The sequence below is a fragment of the Dipodomys merriami genome, unplaced genomic scaffold (genome assembly GCF_024711535.1).
Source record: "Dipodomys merriami isolate MVZ:Mamm:240054 unplaced genomic scaffold, mDipMer1.0.p SCAF_28, whole genome shotgun sequence".
In the NCBI taxonomy this organism is placed as follows: Eukaryota; Metazoa; Chordata; class Mammalia; order Rodentia; family Heteromyidae; genus Dipodomys; species Dipodomys merriami.
In genome coordinates, this window is record NW_027204270.1 from 11,416,480 (window position 1) to 11,433,368 (window position 16,889).

A 16,889-nucleotide genomic window follows, 5' to 3' on the forward strand; every position below is an offset into this window, starting at 1 on the left:
GCCTGAGCTCATGGCGGGGGGAGGGGGAGGGGGCGCGGGCCACGCGGCCCCCTCTGCTCCCTCTGCTCCGGCCTGTGTTTAGTCAGCACTTGGCTGCCAGAGGCTGGTGACTGACAGGCAGCCAGACGCCCGCCCTGGCAAGACAAAATGGAGGTGTGGGAGCCTGGGGGGGGGGGTGCTGGCGGCAGGCCAGTCCCGAGCCTGTCCTCACCTCCCGGGACTCACCCTGAGGAGGAGGAGCGCTTAGCAGGCACCCATTGCTGCCAAAGACTGCACATGGTAGCGTTGATCTTGAGGGCAGGAGCTCCGTGTTCCACCCGAGAACAGCAGGTTCACAGGTGAAGGGCTCGCCCCAGGCCCGCAGCCCACACCCTGCCCAGCCTGCGGGAGCCCACACCCCGCCCAGCCTGCGGGAGCCCACACCCTGCCCAGCCTGCGGGAGCCCACACCCTGCCCAGCCTGCGGGAGCCCACACCCTGCCCAGCCTGCGGCAGCCCACGGGCACAACTCAGACCTTCGATCCCACCCTGGAGGCTAACGGGACCCTGCAGCCCACCCTGCCTGGCACACACACAGGCGATTCCTTACCCACACTTGGTGTGTGTGGCACACCAGAGCCTGGGCCCAGAGGCACACACACACATTGAGTAGGCCCCTGGCCTTGTGCAAACGAGGACACAAGTCAGCACGCAGTTACTGGAACAGACATCATGGCTGGCGGATCTTACACCAGGTCCTCCCAGCCAGCCGCCCTTCCCCGCTTGCTACCTCGCCCTGTTGCTCACTGCCCCCTCCTGGCCGTCTGACCACCAGGGCAACCTGGCGCCATTTGCTGACGTTCTGCTCCAGGTGGCAGCCAGCTCCTGTCTAGACCGCAGGCAGGAGCCGTTTCAGGTGCCCCCCTTGGGCCCTGGGGAGAAGCTCAGGACCCGAACGGCCTTTGATGACCCAGGAATCTCGGTTCCATCACCGTCTTCTACAGCAGGCCGAAACTACCTCCCCCCCAGCAAGCAGCCGCCTGCCTTCCCTCCCTATGGAGCTGTGCATCGGCCCTCCTGCCTCATGCCTGTGCTGCTCCTCAGCTCCCACCCACCTGCTCCCTCTCTGGGCTGTACTTCCTCACTTTCTCCACCCCCCACTCCCCCCAAGGACGGTTGTGGCCCCTCCATCTCGGCATTTCACCATCTTGGGAAATGACACTGCTCCCTCATAGGTCTAAAATACGCATCAATAAACACGACTCCATGGACTCCTCTAAGGACAGTCTTGAAAGGTTCACAAAGACAAAGCCATGCATTCCTAGTTTACCAATGAGGAAACAAGGCACAGAGAGGCACAGCAACTTGTCCAAAATCACACAGCAAGCAGGCAACAGGCATAGAAATAACTCCCTTGATGTGTCAGAGAGCACAGCACCTTGTGGCCTTGGGCACAGAGCCAAGAGGATTGGAGCTAGAAGGACTAAAGCCAGAGGGTCTGCTGTTCGTTCTAGGAGTCAGGAAAGGGCTCATGTGGCTTCCTGAAGGTTTGGGAACTGAGTTCGACCACTTTGTGCCCGGAAGTGTGAACAGGTCTCCAGGTTTCTCTTATGCAAAGCTGGAGGCAAAGCTAGAGGCAAGTTAGCAGGGCTTCTCCATTGCCCCTGGCACTTGCTAGCTTTCATGTCAAGGTCTGCACGCGTGTGAGTGCTGCATCCCTGCATGCCTACAGTATGTACACCCACCTGTGTGTGTGTATGTGTGCACGTGCATGTGTGCACTCTTGCTCAAGGCTGATGCTCTGCCGCTTGGGCCATATGTCCACTTCCGGCTTTTTGCTGGTTACTTGCAGGTAAGAGTTTCTCAGATGTGACTGCCTAGGCTGGCTTTGAACAGCAGTCCTCAGATCTCAGCCTCCCGAGTTGTTAGGATTACAGGAGTGAGCCACCAAACGCTGGCTTGAGGGTGTATTTTTGCACACGCCTGCAGGTACGCGTAAGCACAAGTTCTCCCACTGAGCTGCCCTTTCCCTAGCACTTACATACATATGTGTCTGTCTGTCTGTCTGTCTACCTACCCACCTACCTACACAGGTGACAGTTCACATGCAAGGTGGTCTCGCACGTGTGCTTGGTGTACTTGGGTGTGTGCCAGCGTTGACCTGCATTGGTGTGCAGAGGGGTGAATGTTGTGTGCAATGTGTGTGTACATGATGGTGCGGGCATGGCTCGCGGGGATGCCATCCCAGGACGGAGCTCGGTGCCCCCCACCCGGGGCCAGGCTCTGGCTCTCAGCCCCCCCCTCCCCCCCACACGCACGCGCTATTCCCCAGACCCATTCTGCTTGGCCAATTTGCAGCCTCTTGCTCCCAGCTGTGGAGAAGGCCTGCAGCAAAGTCAAGGGGCTGATGGCCAATTAGCAAGGGGCTTAATCAGGGATCTGGGGCCCCCTGGGGGGGGATTGGAAGGAGCAGGAACTGCCCGTCAGAAGGCTGGGGGAAGGGAGGGGAGGGACCAGGGCTGAGCCAGCCAATCAGTGCTGAATAGCGGGAGAGGTGGACTCATGGGCATTGGCAGGCATGGCGGGGGCGGGGGTGGGAGCGGGTACCTGGTGTGAACTGGTGTGTGCCTACATTCAAGTCACTTGAGTGTGAGCCTGTGCGGGCGGTTGTGTGCATGACTTATCACCTGTAAACACGTGTGCAGGTGTTGTGTATGAGTGTACAAGTGGGGTTGCTTAGGCGATATGCCTGGAACTGTGCACGTGTGTGTGTGAGCATGACCCCTACACACATTGAAGCAGATGTTCTAGCATGCATCACTTGTGGAGGTTCCCCGTGTACACGTGTGCAACATGTATGTGTGCATGCTGCACTAGTGTGTGGAGCACCTGAGTATACTTTGTGTGCGCGTGTGTGTGCGTGCGTGTCAGATGCCTGTTCTGCCACACGTGTGTCTGTGTGCATGTGCAAGCGTGTGCACACGTCGTGGCACGGGAGGAGCTGAGGGCCGCAGGACCACGGGGCTCCAGGCTCCCAGAGGGAAGCTGACGGATGAGTCTGGCCGCGGCCCGGCCCGGGAGCCTGCGTTGCAGCCTGCATGCAGAAGCCGTGCGTGTGAACTCATATTAATAACTGCTGTCTCCTCACTCCTCGTGGGGAGAGGCGGCCGTGGCCCCGGGCCGGGCTGGGGGCGCTCAGGGCTGCGCCCTCCCTGCAGGGGCTCTGGACTTCCCCAATTCGGGGAGCCCACCGCCCGGCTCCCCCTCCTTGGCCTCTGTAGTTGGGTGGGCTCAAGCCTTGGGGTTGGAAGCAGAGGCTGGGAGAAATCTTGGCCCTCTCTCCCCAGACACACGCACGTGCGCACTTGAGCATGCACACACACACACACACACACACACACACACACACACACACGAGAAATGTGCTGTGTGCACAGTCCTGGCTTGAGCACCAGATGAGTCTGAGACTGAAGGAGCTGGCGGGGCGCAGCGTGACCCCAAAGGCATTGCTCCCAGGGGCCTCAGCTCAAGGGAGGAGGAGGCTGGGCTCTCAGGAGCCCCCCGTGGGGAGGTGGGGAGGTGGGGAGGTGGGGAGGTGGGGAGGTGGGGAGGTGGGGAGGTGGGGAGGTGGGGAGGTGGGGAGGCAGGACTTGTCATCCGGAGAGACAAAGACTTCTGCTTTCATGGCTGAGTAGGCAAACAGGTCCCCGCCCTCAGGGACCCTCCTCTGGCAGTGGAGCCCAGCCCTGCCTTTGGGGCTCCCTTCTGAGGAAGAAGGCACCCTGCTTTTGGGGGGGGGGGCTTGAGCTCTGGGCGCTGTCCCTCAGCTCTTCCGCTCAAGGCCAGAATTCTACCAATTGAACCACAGCACCACTTCCGGGTTTCTGGTGGTTTATTGGAAATAAAGTCTCACAGATGTTCCTGCCCAGGCTGGCTTTGAACCGCAATCCTCAGCTCTCAGCCTCCTGAGTAGCTCCGATGGCAGGCGTGAGTCACCAGCACCTGGTTGGTTGAAGAAACGCTTCTCTACAGGGTGCAGCGGGAGCTGGCTGGGCACGGGGCTGGGGCGTGTTGTGGATGGTGCATCTCTACAGGCTGGGCTGGGCCTGGGGGAAATGGGCAGTAGGGTGGGGGGCGATCCAGGCCATTTCTCCCTGGGGGAGAAGCCTACTGAACCCCACCTCACACAGAATCCTTCAAATGACTCAGATCCAGCAGACAAGTGCCCCAAACATCCCCCCTCCTCCCCATCCCCACCACGCCACACATGGTAGATCCCTGCTTGGGCCCCAGAGCCAGAAGCTAGGATAAGGACACAAAGCTCCCCGGTTCTTCCCCCCTGCCCCCCAGCAAGCAGCAGCACCTGGCCCCTCCCTCTGAACCCTGGTGAGTGCACCCTTCCTTAAGCCCAAGGTGTGGGTGTAGAGGAGATCCTCAGGTTTTTTCAGGGTCCACATAGGACTCCCTGCCTCAGTTTCCTGGCCTGCTGACCTGGGTCCAGATCTCAGCTCAAGTCCTGACTGTGACTTTGGACAATCATGTCACTTTTCAAGAAGGCCTTCATTTTGAACAGCTGCATTTAAAAATTACTCCTATATTCCCTAGGCTTCTTCCATTTTTTTCTTTTGTTGGTTGTGGAACTTGAACTCTGGGCCTGGGCACTGTCCCTCAGCTCTTCAGCTCAAGGCAAATGCTCTACCATTTGGGCCACAGCGCCACTTCTGGTTTTCCAGTGGTTTCTTAGGAATAAGAGTCTCATGGACTTTCCTGCCTGGGCTGTCTTTGAACCATGCTCCTCAGATCTCAGCCTCGTGAGGAGCTAGAATTACAGGCGTGAGCCATCCAGTGCCCAGCTTCCAACTTCAGAAAAGAAGAAGAAGAAGAAGAAAAGAAGAAGAAGAAGAAGAAGAAGAAGAAGAAGAAGAAGAAGAAGAAGAAGAAGAAGAGGAGGAGGAGGAGGAGGAGGAGGAGGAGGAGGAGGAGGAGGAGGAGGAGGAGGAGGAGGAGGAGGAGGAGGAGGAGGAGGAGGAGGAGGAGGAGGAGGACTACTACGAAGACGACAAGAAGAAGCCGCCACCGCCACTGGGCACCTGTGGCTCACACCTGTAATCCTAGCTACTCAGGAGGCTGAGATCCGAGGATCAGTATTCAAAGCCAGCCCAGGCAGAAAACTCTGTGAGACTTATCTCCAATTAAATCACAGAAAATGCCAGCAGTGGCATTGTGGCTCAAGTGGTAGAGTGCTAGCCTTGAGCAAAAAGGAGCTCAGGGACTGGGCCCAGACCCTGAGTTCAAGCCCCAGTACCAGAAAAAAAAACAAAAAACTGTAGGGCAACTGGGCACTGGTGGCTCACGCCTGTAATCCTAGCTACTCAGGAGCCTGAGATCTGAGGATCACGGTTCAAAGCCAGCTTGGGCAGGAAACTCTGTGAGACTTTTTATCTTCAGTAAACCACTAGAAAACCAGAAATGGAGCTGTGGCTCAAGTGTTAGAGCACAGGGACAGCACCCAGGCCCAGAGTTCAAGCCCCATGACCAAAAAAAAAAAAAAAAAAAAAGCACCTGTCTGGTGATATCACGGTTGTGCCATATGAAATGTTTGCCCCCATGTTTGACTTGGTGCTTGGGGAATACGACTCTTCCCTGGGACCCTCCAGGAAGATGGGAGAGAAGACAGGGCTCGGGTGGCATAGCCACCTCCCTGGATTCCTGTGGCCACCACTGAGGTGGGGGATTGAAAACATCCTAAGCTCCAGATGTGTGTGTGAGCGGGGGGAAGGACGTGAGCGGCTATTGTTCAGAGAACAGAATGCAGATTCTACAAACAGATTCATTTGGTTTGAATCCAGCTGCAATCACTCCTAGCTATATGATCTTAAGTCTCTGCCCCTCTCAGCCTCAGTTTCTCATCTGTAAAATGGAGAGGATGCAACCTGTGCCAGGAGGCACCTGTATAGTATTGGGGAAAGAGGCTGATCAGTACCTTAGCACCCTGCCTGGCCAGAGTTACCACGTACTAATAAAGCGACTATTATTATGAAGGAATCTGACATCCTGTGAGCGCATGCTTCATGCCAGAGCCCCAAACAGGCTACTGTGGGCAGGATGTGGGCATGCTCAACCCAAGAACAGCCCAGCACCTTGCTTCCTGTCCCCAGGGGGAGGGGGAGGTCCATGCCAGGTGGATACTGACATCCTAACAGGGTATGTGTGTGTGGGGGTGTCAGACACAGTCCACCCTGGCTGCCTAGATCCTCTTATTCTGGCGGGGCCCTCTCATTCCAAACTCTCCTCAGTCAGGCCTGTACCCCTTGCATAAACACAGACTCATAGAAATAGGTATCACAAAATCATTTATTACTGAGTTGGGTTGGGACAGGAACAGGGAATGCACTGGGGGCCAGTACCCCGGTTGGCAGAGGGGTGGGGTTTTGGCTCTTGCCCCGCCTTCCCTAGGGCACCTCAGGGTGAAGCCTGGCTACCAGGCCATGGCTGTGGCGCTGGACATCAGACTGAAGTTAAGAGTTGGGGTTGCATTTTCTAGTCCCGACTGCCCGGCCAGGATGCAATTCCCCAAAATTACCACCAGAGAGCAGCAGGGCCCCAGCGCGGAGGAATTCTCGGTTGCTCAGGTGATGGCTTCTTAAAAAAATAAAAAACCAGAGGCTGGTGTGTTCCCTCGCAGACCTGAGGAGGGCAGGCCTGGGGAGAAGGCTCTGGTTTCTATGCTCTCTTCGATAAAAAATAAACAAAAACAATTAACAAAATACATGATTTCTCTTTCTCTATTCCCCCCTGCAGGAACTGAGGTCAGAAATGGGGGTGTGAGGGGACTGGGAATACCCTAGTAGTATGGCCTTAGATTTCAAGATGTGGGGCTTTTTTCCCCCCCTAACCACCCATAAATAAATTTATAAATATAAATAATAAATATAATTTCTTTGTATGTGCACATAGATATATAGATATAATCTTTTTTTTTCCTGTCTAGGCAACTAACTGGCTATCCTCTCTGACTGAAAAATCCAAAAGTAAAGTGACATGGCCAAGGTCAAGTTTCAGGGAGAGGACAAGTTTAAGGACTTGGAATGGCACTGTAAGATCCCCAGCATTCTGGAACTGCAAGCCACCTGGGCAGTGGGACATTTCTGAGTGGAACCCTGGCCGCCTGGAACATTCTAGAACCCTGGAGCCAGCTGACTGCCTACACGGACCTTGAACAGAATCCTGGAACACCCAATGTCCTAGAACTCCAGAACCAGCTGGGTCTGTAAGGGTGTGGAGCAGAGGAAGTTGCAATAAAGCAACTCACCGGGGCGGCAGGGCACCAGGACATAGCTAGACGTCGCTGGGGGAACGGGATCGAAAGGGGATCTTGGAAGAGGAACAGCAGCAGCACACGGCCCACAGCACCTTCTGCACGTCCTGGTTGCGGAAGGCGTAGATGATGGGATTGATCATGGAGTTATAAGTGGCGGGGAGCAGGGTGAGATAGGTGTAGAGGGATGGGGAGTCGGCGTCACCCAGCAGGCAGTAGACAGTGAAGGGCAACCAGCAGGCAGCAAAGGCGCCAAGCACCACGGCCAGTGTGGCGATGCCCTTGCGGGTGGCCACGTAGTGGGAGGCAGGCAGCAGGTGCCGCTGGAGGGCAATCTGCTGGGCATGGCGGCAGACAATGCGACAGATCTGGGCATAGAGCTGCAGCATGATGCCAAACACCATGAAGAAGGCAATAGCCAGGACCACCAGATGGTTCTTGGAGAGTGGATAGACCACACCACACGTGGTCAGGCCATCCAGGCAGTTCCAGGCCAGGCCTGGCAGCAGCCCCAGGCCCAGGGCACTCCCCCACACCAGGGCCAGCATCACATAGGTCCGAGTCACTGTTGTCTCTGAGTAGTAAGTGAGGGCATTGTACAAAGAAAGGTAGCGATCGACCGTGATGGCCAGTAGGCTGCCAATGCTGGCAGTAAAGGCCATTGCCAGCACACCAACCAGCACCAGACGCATCTCCATTGAGCCAATGCAGAAGACAGCAGCAAAGTGTAGGACCAGGCCCAGGCCGGCCAGCAGATCTGCCACGGCCAGACTACCCACCAGCAGGAACATGGGGGCCCGGAAGGCAGGGGTGCCCACGATGATGGCCACCACCAGCGCATTCTCGCAGGACACCAGGGTGCCTGAGATGCACAGCACCACATCCCAGGCTCTGGGCGAGGGCAGCAGGGCAGCTGGGCCAGTGGGCCCCTCTTCTGGGTCTCCGGTGCTCACATTCACAGTGCCTGGACCGGCTGAGAGCCAGGCCAGGGGGCTGCCTGCACCCCACATCATGATACCTGCAGGAGAAAGACCCTGTGAGATGCTGGCAGGGCTGGGCGCTCACGGGAGAGGCCTAGAGGGAGGGAATTGGTCTTTGGAATACCTCTTGGGGTACTAACTGGGGCTCTTCTGTGGATAGCTGTTACCCCCCCCCAGTGTTCCCAGGCCTCTTAACAAGGGAGTTGTTTGTTTTCCTGAAGATCCCCGTCTTGGGTCCCTTGCCCCTCCCTTCCAACCCTCTGGATCCAGCAGACCTCTTTTCCCACGTGTGTGATTAGAGACGATCAAGGGCTATAAGTGAATGGGGAACCACAGGATGCAGGAGATGACCTGAAATAGCTCAAGCTTAGGGAAAGGGAGGTGCGGGGCGGGGCGTGGACGGGGCGCGGGGGGGGGGGGGAGACACACGTCTCTAAAAGAGGCAGCTGTGCTTCCTTCCTTCAAAGAGGATGACTCCGTTTCTGAGGCTCCCAGACCCCTCACGATTCTCAGCTACCAGCCCCAGGCTCCGCCCTCAGAGAGCGCGCGTGAGGCTGACTGCTCCCACCCGACATTCCTGGGGTAACAGCACCTGCAAACTCAGTCCCCCCACCCCACCCCAACACCTTCTCCCAGACTTCTGTCAGCAGCCAGACCTCTCTCTCTGCCCAACGCCTGGCCTCTGTAAGGGTCACCCCCTACTGGAAGCTTAGATCCTTGAGTCAGACCCCTCGGTGTGGCTGGACCCCAGGATTTGGGCCTGGCTCCGCCCTCTGCCGGGTCTCTGAACCCCTCCCGCTGCTCGGACCCCTGGGTCTCTGGCCCGGACTCCTCCCGCCAGCCAGCCTCACATGCCAGTCTCTCCGTCTAGGGCCTGGGGTCCCTCAGAGATGCTCATCCCACCCCCACCCCCGCCCCTCCAGGTCACCCAACTGGCCGGTCCAGCACTCGGGGCCCCGCCTGGTAACCCAGAATCCCAGCTTCGACCTCCGACCCCGGTCAGCTGCACCGAGCTTTCCCAAGGTCCTAGCATCCTGAGTGCCCTTCCGGACGCTGGACGCCCGCTACTCACCGGTCCAGGCCGGGCGCGGCCGGGCCGCGGGAGGCTCCGCTCGGGTCCTGGCAGCGCAAGGTGCGCGCGGACCCCGAAAAGCCCCCGCGGCCGCGTGAGTCACCCCGCCCCGCCCCGCCCCCGGACACCCGTTCGGTGACGTCAGCAGCGCGGTCAGCCAATGGGCGCGGTGCGCTGGGGCGCAGCGCACGGTGCGCGGCATAGTAATGAGGCCACGCGCCGCCCGCTCCCCCATTCATAAAAAGAGACCGTGGCCGCGGCCCCGCCCCCTCCCGCACAGGCCCGCGCTGTCCTTGACGCGGCGCCCTCTGCGGGCCGGGGGGCGGTTTCGGGGGCGAGGGTGGGCGCACCTTGGTGAAGTCTGAGGGAGGCTGCAGGGGGCGTCATGGGGAGGACGGCAGAATGGAGGCCGGGATAGGTGGTGGGGTGGCGGGACCCCCTTCGGGTGACCGGAACCAGCTGACAGCCTCCAGGTGACGGCGAGTGATGATGGGATGACGGGGTTGCCGGTAATGGGGCCTCGAGGGGACGGGGGCGGCTGTGACGATGTGAGCCTGGTGACAGGCTCGCGGGGGATGGGGCTGCGGGACGCTGGCGGTGCGGGGGGGGGGCAGAGGCCCCCAGGGCCACCGTGCCGGCGTCAGATCCCAGGATCCCAGGCTGGCAGCGGCCAAGACAGATGGGGGACACCCAGGGGAAGGGACTTCAGGTCACCATGACCCTGTCAAGGGCTGATGTACTGAGCTGACGAAGCTAAATGAGGGCTGCAGGGTCCTGGGATGAAGATTCCGGGTGCCCCCCGGGAGAGGTGAGCAGGATGGAGGGTCTGGTGGACAGTGGTGACCAGGCCGCAAAGTTGGTGTCGGGACAGATCGGTCCCGTGATGCTGGAGCGGGGATAAGGAGCTCAGTGACATCACTGCTGCTGGCCCAATAGCACCCTGGTGGGATGGGAGGGAGCGCCTGGCCAGGTTTCTAACTCTGAATTATTTATTGAAGGATCTGGAAGGCCAGCAAAAGGGTGGTTGGGGGGGGGGGTATTTCCCTGAAGCTGCAGAAGATGGAGAGCCGGGAAGAAGTTGGGAGAAAACCTGGCAGCTGAGTCCTCAGGGCAGGCGGCTGGTGGGTGGGCATGGAGAGGGAGGTCCCTTCACCCAGCCTGCCTTTTTTTTTTTTTTTGCCAGTCCTAAGATTTGAATTCAGGGCCTAGGCACTGTCCCTGAGCTTCTTTTGCTCAAGGCTAGCACTCTACGACTTGAACCACAGCTTTTTCTGTTTATGTGATACTGAGGAATCGAACCCAGGGCTTCATGCATGCTAGGCTAACACTCTACCAATAAGCCACATTCCCTGCCCCCAGCCTGACCTTAACCCCACAGAACCATCCCAGCAGATCTGACCCATGGAGCTGCCCCTTTTCTCTCTGTCTTTAGCTCTGAGGTCACTGAAGGGCAATGGGACCGGGAATGAGTTTACCGAAAGTGGAGCAAAGATCCCAGATCCACCCATTCCTTCTCCCCATGTCAGCCCCACTGTAGCTTCCTCAGTCGGAGTCCACTGGGTAAGCGTCGGGTTTGGGTGCGGGCAGTGGACATGGAGAGAGGAAAGAATGGGGCTGGAGAGATGATGCTTTGTAGTTTGGCTCTGGTGAGCGTGGAGGACTTAGCAAGAGGAAGTGATCAGGAGCAGACTAGAAACTGGGCACAGGTGGCTCATTCAGGGAATCTAACTTCTCAAGAGGCTGGGATCCGAGGAGCATGGTTCAAAGCCAGCTTGGGCAGGAAAGTCCATGAGACTCTTCTCTCCAATAAACTACTAAGAAAAAGCCAGAAGTGGTCCTATTGCTCAAGTGGGAGAGTGCTAGCCTTGAACACAAAGAAGCTCAGGGACAGTGCTCAGACTCTGAGTTCAAGCCCCATGACTGGCCAAAAAAAAAAAAAAAAGGAGTAGATTCAGATCCCAATTCCTCCATTCCTGAGCTGGTTACCTATGGGAGCTCATAGGCTCTCTTTTTTTCTTCATCTCTAAAATACGGGTCTGGGCACTGGTGGCTCATGCCTATAATCCTAACAACCCAGGAGGCTGAGATCTAAGGATCACATTTCAAAGCTGGCTTGGGCAGGAAAGTCAGTGGAGTAACACGCATTTTTTGTGGGGGGGAGAGGGCCTGTCCTGGGGTCTGAACTCTGGGCCTGGGCGCTGTCCCTCAGCTCTTCAGCTCAAGGCTAGCACTCTACCACTTGAGCCACAGTGCCACTTGCGGCTTTTTCTGCTAACGTGGTGCTGAGGAATCAAACCTAGGGCCTCATGCATGCCAGGCAAGCACTCTACCACTAAGCCAACTTCCCAGCCCCTGGAGTAACACTCATCTCCAATTATTCAGCATAAAAAGCCAGAAGTGGAGCTGTAGCTCAAATGGTAGATCTGCAGCCCTGAAGGAAAAAGTTAAGGGAGGTGGGAGAGCACAAGACCCCGAGTTCAAACCCCAGCGCTAGCACAATAATAAACAAACAAATAGGAGCGATATTAATGTCTGTCTCAAGATTATGGGGTGGGTCCCGCCTGTTATCAGCGCTCGCTATGTGCTGACGGCCAGTGCTGTACCTGGCCAGAGGAGGACACCAGGAAGGCAAAGGTGGGCTTCAGATAACTGAGGGTCTGGAGGTAGAAAACCTTAACCAGAGGAGGGAGCAGAGAATGAGGAGGGGTCTGAGGGAATTCGCCCTTTGAAAGGCCAGCCTGGGATGAGACATTCCTGACCCTGGGCCTTTGCACCGGCTGTTTCCTTGTCTAGGACCCTTTACTCCCTTTAGACCTCTGCTTCTAAGCTGGTTGGGTTTTGTTGGTTTTTGTTTTTGTTTTTGTCAGTCATGAGGCTTGAACTCTGAGTTCTTCAGCTCAAGGTGAGCGCTCTACCGCTTGAGCCACAGCGCCACTTCTGGTCTTCTGGTGGTTTATTGGAGATAAGAGTCTCACAGACTTTTCTGCCCGGGCTGGCTTTGAACTGTGATCCTCAGATCTCAGTCTCCTGAGTAGCTAGGATTACAGGCATGAGCCATTGGCACCTGGCTCTAATAGGTTCTAAAACAGTCTTCACAAGCCAGGTGCCGGTGGCTCACGCCTGTAATCCTAGCTACTCAGGAGGCTGAGATCTGAGGATCACAGTTCAAAGCCAGCCCGGGCAGGAAAGTCAGTGAGACTCTTATCTCCAATAAACCACCAGAAAACCGGAAGTGGCACAGTGGCTCAAGCGGTAGAGCGCTCGCCTTGAGCTGAAGAGCACAGGGACAGCGCCCAAGCCCAGAGTTCAAGCCCCACAACTGACAAAATAAAAATAAAAATAGGGCTGGGAAGGTGGCTCAGTGGTCGAGTGCTTGCCGTGCATGCATGAGGCCCTGGGTTGGATTCCTCAGCACCACATAAGCCAGAAGTGGCGCTGTGGCTCAAGTGGTAGGACGCTAGCCTTGAGCTAAAGAGCTGAGGAATAGTGTTCAAGCCCAGAGTTCAGCCCACATGACTGACCTCCCCCCAAAAAAACCTCTGATTTCCAAATAGGGCTGGGAAGTTGGCTCAGTGGTAGAGTGCTTGCCTTGCATGCATGAGGCCCTGGGTTCGATTCCTCAGCACCACATAAGCAGAAAAAAAAGCCGGAAGTGGTGCTGTGGCTCAAGTGGTAGCGCGCTAACCTTGAGCTGAAGAGCTGAGGGACAGCGCCCAGGCCCAGAGTTCAAGCCCCATGACCAGACCAAAAAATAAAATAAAATAAAATAAAATAAAAAATAAGTCTTCACCAACCTTTGTCCTAGATGACGTGTCCTTTCCCCTCACCTTCTTTTCTCTATTATTTTTAGAGCTTTCTATTATTTTTGTAGCATTCCTAAAATTGCATTATTTATCTTTCTTTTCCTTCCTTTTTTCCTTTCTTCTCTTTCTTTCTTTTCCTTTCTCTCTCTCTCTCTCTTTCTTTTTTTCTTTTGCTGTGTATTGTTCCTACACTATAAACTCCATGGAAGCATGGCTGGGTTCTGTTTTCTGCTGCAGAGCAGTCCTGAGCGTGTGTGGGTGCCCCGGAAACACTGCTGGACGATGAAAATGACCAGAGCAGCCAGAAAAAGGAGAAAACTATAGTGTAAGTCACCATATGGCTGGTAGGGATGTCCCAGAGAAGGGACAAGGGCATCGACACCCCAAGTTTCATGTATCCACTTTTTCCCTCTTCTGGAGCTCTGGTCTCAGAAAAGAGTAAAGGGCGTAGGGAGGTTGGCATGAAAGTAGGGAACGAGAGGTTCCTACAGTCTTCTTAGTGCATTGAGCCTCTGGTGGGAACTCTGTCGCTGCAGATCAAGTAACTATACAAACCTTCATCCTGTTTGCCAGTACCAGTGCTGGCTGTGGGATCCCCAACTGTCTTCACTCTTCTCCTGTCCTCTAGCTGTTATGTGGGGGTCTTCTTTGCCTCATACAGATCACATCCTGCAAGTCTGTGTTTGGATTAATTTTTTTTGAAAATATTTTTTCTGGTTTTGTTTTGTTTTGTTTTGTTTTGCTGGTCCTGGGCTGGGGTTTGAACTCAGGGCCTGGGCACCGTCCCTGAACTGTTTTTGCTCAAGGCTAGTGCTCTACCACTTGATCCCCAGTGCTACTTCTGGCTTTTTCTGTTTATGTGGTGCTGAGGAATTGAACCCAGGGCCTCAGACATGCAAGGCAAGCGCTCTACCACTGAGCCACCTTCCCAGCCCCCCTTTTCTGGTTTTTGACTTGTTTTGGAAATAAGAGTCTCATGGGTACTTTTCTCCCCAGGCTAACATCAAACCAAGATCCTCAGATCTCAGCCTCCTGAGTAGCTTTGATTATAGGCGTGAGCCCCTGACACCTGGCTGCCTATTTTTCTTTGCCAGTCATGGGGCTTGAACTCAAGGCTTAGACACTGTCCCTAAGTGGTTTTTTTTGGCGGGGGGGGTGGGGGGGGTGGGGGGGGAGAGGGATAATCATGGGGCTTGAACTCTGAGCCTGGGCACTGTCCCTCGGCTTTTCAGCTCAAGGCGAGCACTCTACCACTTGAGCTACTGTGCCACTTCCGGTTTTCTGGTGGTGTATTGGAGATAAGAGTCTCAGGGACTTTTCTGCCCGGGCTGGCTTTCAACTGTGATCCTCAGATCTCAGCCTCCTGAGTAGCTAGGATTACAGATATGAGACACTAGCACCCAAGTAGATTTTCCCCTAATTTCTATCTTAATTACTGCTGCCATCTGGGGTAAAGGCCATCCACAACCATTTGTTTTTGCTGAAGGAGATGATTAGTCATGAACTTCCTCTCTGCATGGTTATGGTGTCCTTCACAATAGAAGTTACTCCTCTGGCAGCCAGAGAGGAAAAGAGCTCATGGTGTTTCCCTGTGTCAACCCTGAGAAACCTGGGACATGGGAGAGGCTGACAGGCCACAGACTTGCATGCGTGTTCTCTCTCACGCAGTGAAATTACTCATGTTAATAGGAAAACTGAGGACATCATTGCCCATCAGGTCTCTCCTCCCTCCTCATACCTTTGTCCCTACCTTCTGCCTACTTCCTTCCAATAATGACACATCCTTTAGTCCTTCCCATCTACCAGGTGCTGGAGACAGTATTCCCAAATCTCAGTGAAGAACAGAGAAGCAAGGGGTTTGCCTCAAATCATACAGTAAAGGGGCTGGGAAGGTGGCTCAGTGGTAGAGCACTTGCTTTGCATGCATGAGGCCCTGGGTTCTATTCCTCAGCACCACATAAGCAAAAAGAAAAAAGCCGGAAGTGGAGCTGTGGCTCAAGTGGTAGAGCACTAGCCTTGAGCTGAAGAGCTGAGGGACGGCGCCCAGGTCCAGAGTTCAAGCCCCATGACTGGACCAAAAAAAATCATACAGTAAACAGCAAAACTGCAGTCTGGAGACATATCTATTTGTAACCACGTGCATAGGACCTTTCACCCTAGCCTGGATGACAGCCTGAAGTTCTCCAGAGTTGACAACACATGCAATTCCCCAGGTGGCCACCGGATGGCTCACCTCACAGCCAGGTGACATAACCTTACCCCTTTGACTCCACCAATCTGAGCAATTTGGTTCTAAGATCTAAAGGGAGGGGCTTGTGTGTTTGAGAATGTGCATTAGTGTAAGATACAATCTCCATACCTGGTATTGTTACTGCATGTTTTTTTGTTTTATTTATTTATTTATTTTACCATTCATTCAGTCAATATTCATTGTTGGCCCCTGGACATGAGATAATCTAGCCAGGCTCCTGCATTTTGAGCAGTTAGTACATACTTATTGAATATTTCCAAGCATTTAGAACATCTACAAAGAGATGTTTAATGTGATATCAATAAGGAGCCCTTGCTGGGTGATAGTGGCTCACTCCTATAATCCTAGCTACTCAGGAGGCTGAGATCTAAGGATGAAGGTTTGGAGCTAGCACAGGTAGAAAAGCCCATGAGACTCCAAATAACCACTAAAGAGCAGGAAGTAGAGCTGCTAGTGGAAACACTAGCCTTGAGCAAAAAAGTTCAGGGACAGCGCTTAGGTTTTGAGTTCAAGTCCAACAACCAGCACATACACACACAACCATGACCAGCACACACACACACACACACACACACACACACACACACCACACTTAAGGATCCCTTTAGGGTCACACAAACCAGGGGACTAGACAGATACATGTACAAATGGTCACAACATGGTACAATATGGCTACGAATGAACATTTACTTCTCTTAAACCCTGAGCTGATAGTTAGCTAGGGAAGAAACTAGATGTGGTTCCTGTCTTTGTGAAGATAACAGCCCAGGAAACAATGGGAAATTAATTATGCACTTGACACATGCTCCAGATGTAATGGCTAGCATTGTGATAGTAACCAGGACGTATCTCTGAGGTAGGGAGATCGTGGAGCAAGTCACAGGAGAGGCAGACAAGGTTCAAACACAGGTCAGAGATTGTGCACAGTTCCTGATCAGTGGCAGAGTTTCAAAAGTAGAGATACAGCTAAACAGAGAGGAGCCCAGTGAGCCTGAGGGGAAGAATGGGCTTGAACTCAAAGATGTGGGCACAGGCAGATCCTGGGGGGTTGTAGGATGCCACGAACTGAAGGTGCTGGTGGTTTTAGGCAGATACAATGGCTTATTTTTTCCAAGGATCCTTGTTTCAGGGGTGACCTCAAGGATCAGCCAAACATATAGAGTCAGGGTTGGAGGACCCCTAGGAAACCTAGGATAAAGGAGTGGGTGCTGCTGTTCTCTTCTTAGAGAGTAAGAAGGCAATAAGGAGCGCCCACGATGGCTGGGAATGTGGCTTAGTGGTAGAGTGCTTGCCTAGCATGCATGAAGCCCTGGGTTCCATTCCTCAGTACCACATAAATGGAAAAAACCGGAAGTGGCGCTATGGCTAAAGGGATAGAGTGTTAGCCTTGAGCAAAAGAAGCTCAGGGACAGTGCCCAGGCCCTGAGTTCAAGTCCCAGGACTGGCTAAAAAGAAAAAGGAGAGCCGAGGCTACGACAAGCTAGGGA

General features: G+C 54.8%; 1 protein-coding gene across 2 annotated transcripts; it reads right to left on the reverse strand.

Annotated features, from left to right (window-relative positions):
• Positions 1-6,344: 6,344 nt before the first annotated feature.
• Positions 6,345-9,380, reverse strand: Gpr3 (G protein-coupled receptor 3). Of its 2 annotated transcripts, XM_070036967.1 has the most exons (3): positions 9,349-9,380; positions 7,291-8,314; positions 6,345-6,710 (listed from the first exon to the last, which is right to left on the reverse strand). In XM_070036967.1, the coding sequence occupies exon 2, from the start codon at positions 8,307-8,309 to the stop codon at positions 7,317-7,319; it is 993 nt and encodes a 330-aa protein (XP_069893068.1). In that variant the 5' UTR covers positions 8,310-8,314; positions 9,349-9,380; the 3' UTR covers positions 6,345-6,710; positions 7,291-7,316. The 2 variants fall into 2 exon arrangements, with proteins under 2 accessions (XP_069893068.1, XP_069893067.1); XM_070036966.1 differs by having other exon boundaries at positions 6,345-8,314.
• Positions 9,381-16,889: the final 7,509 nt, after the last annotated feature.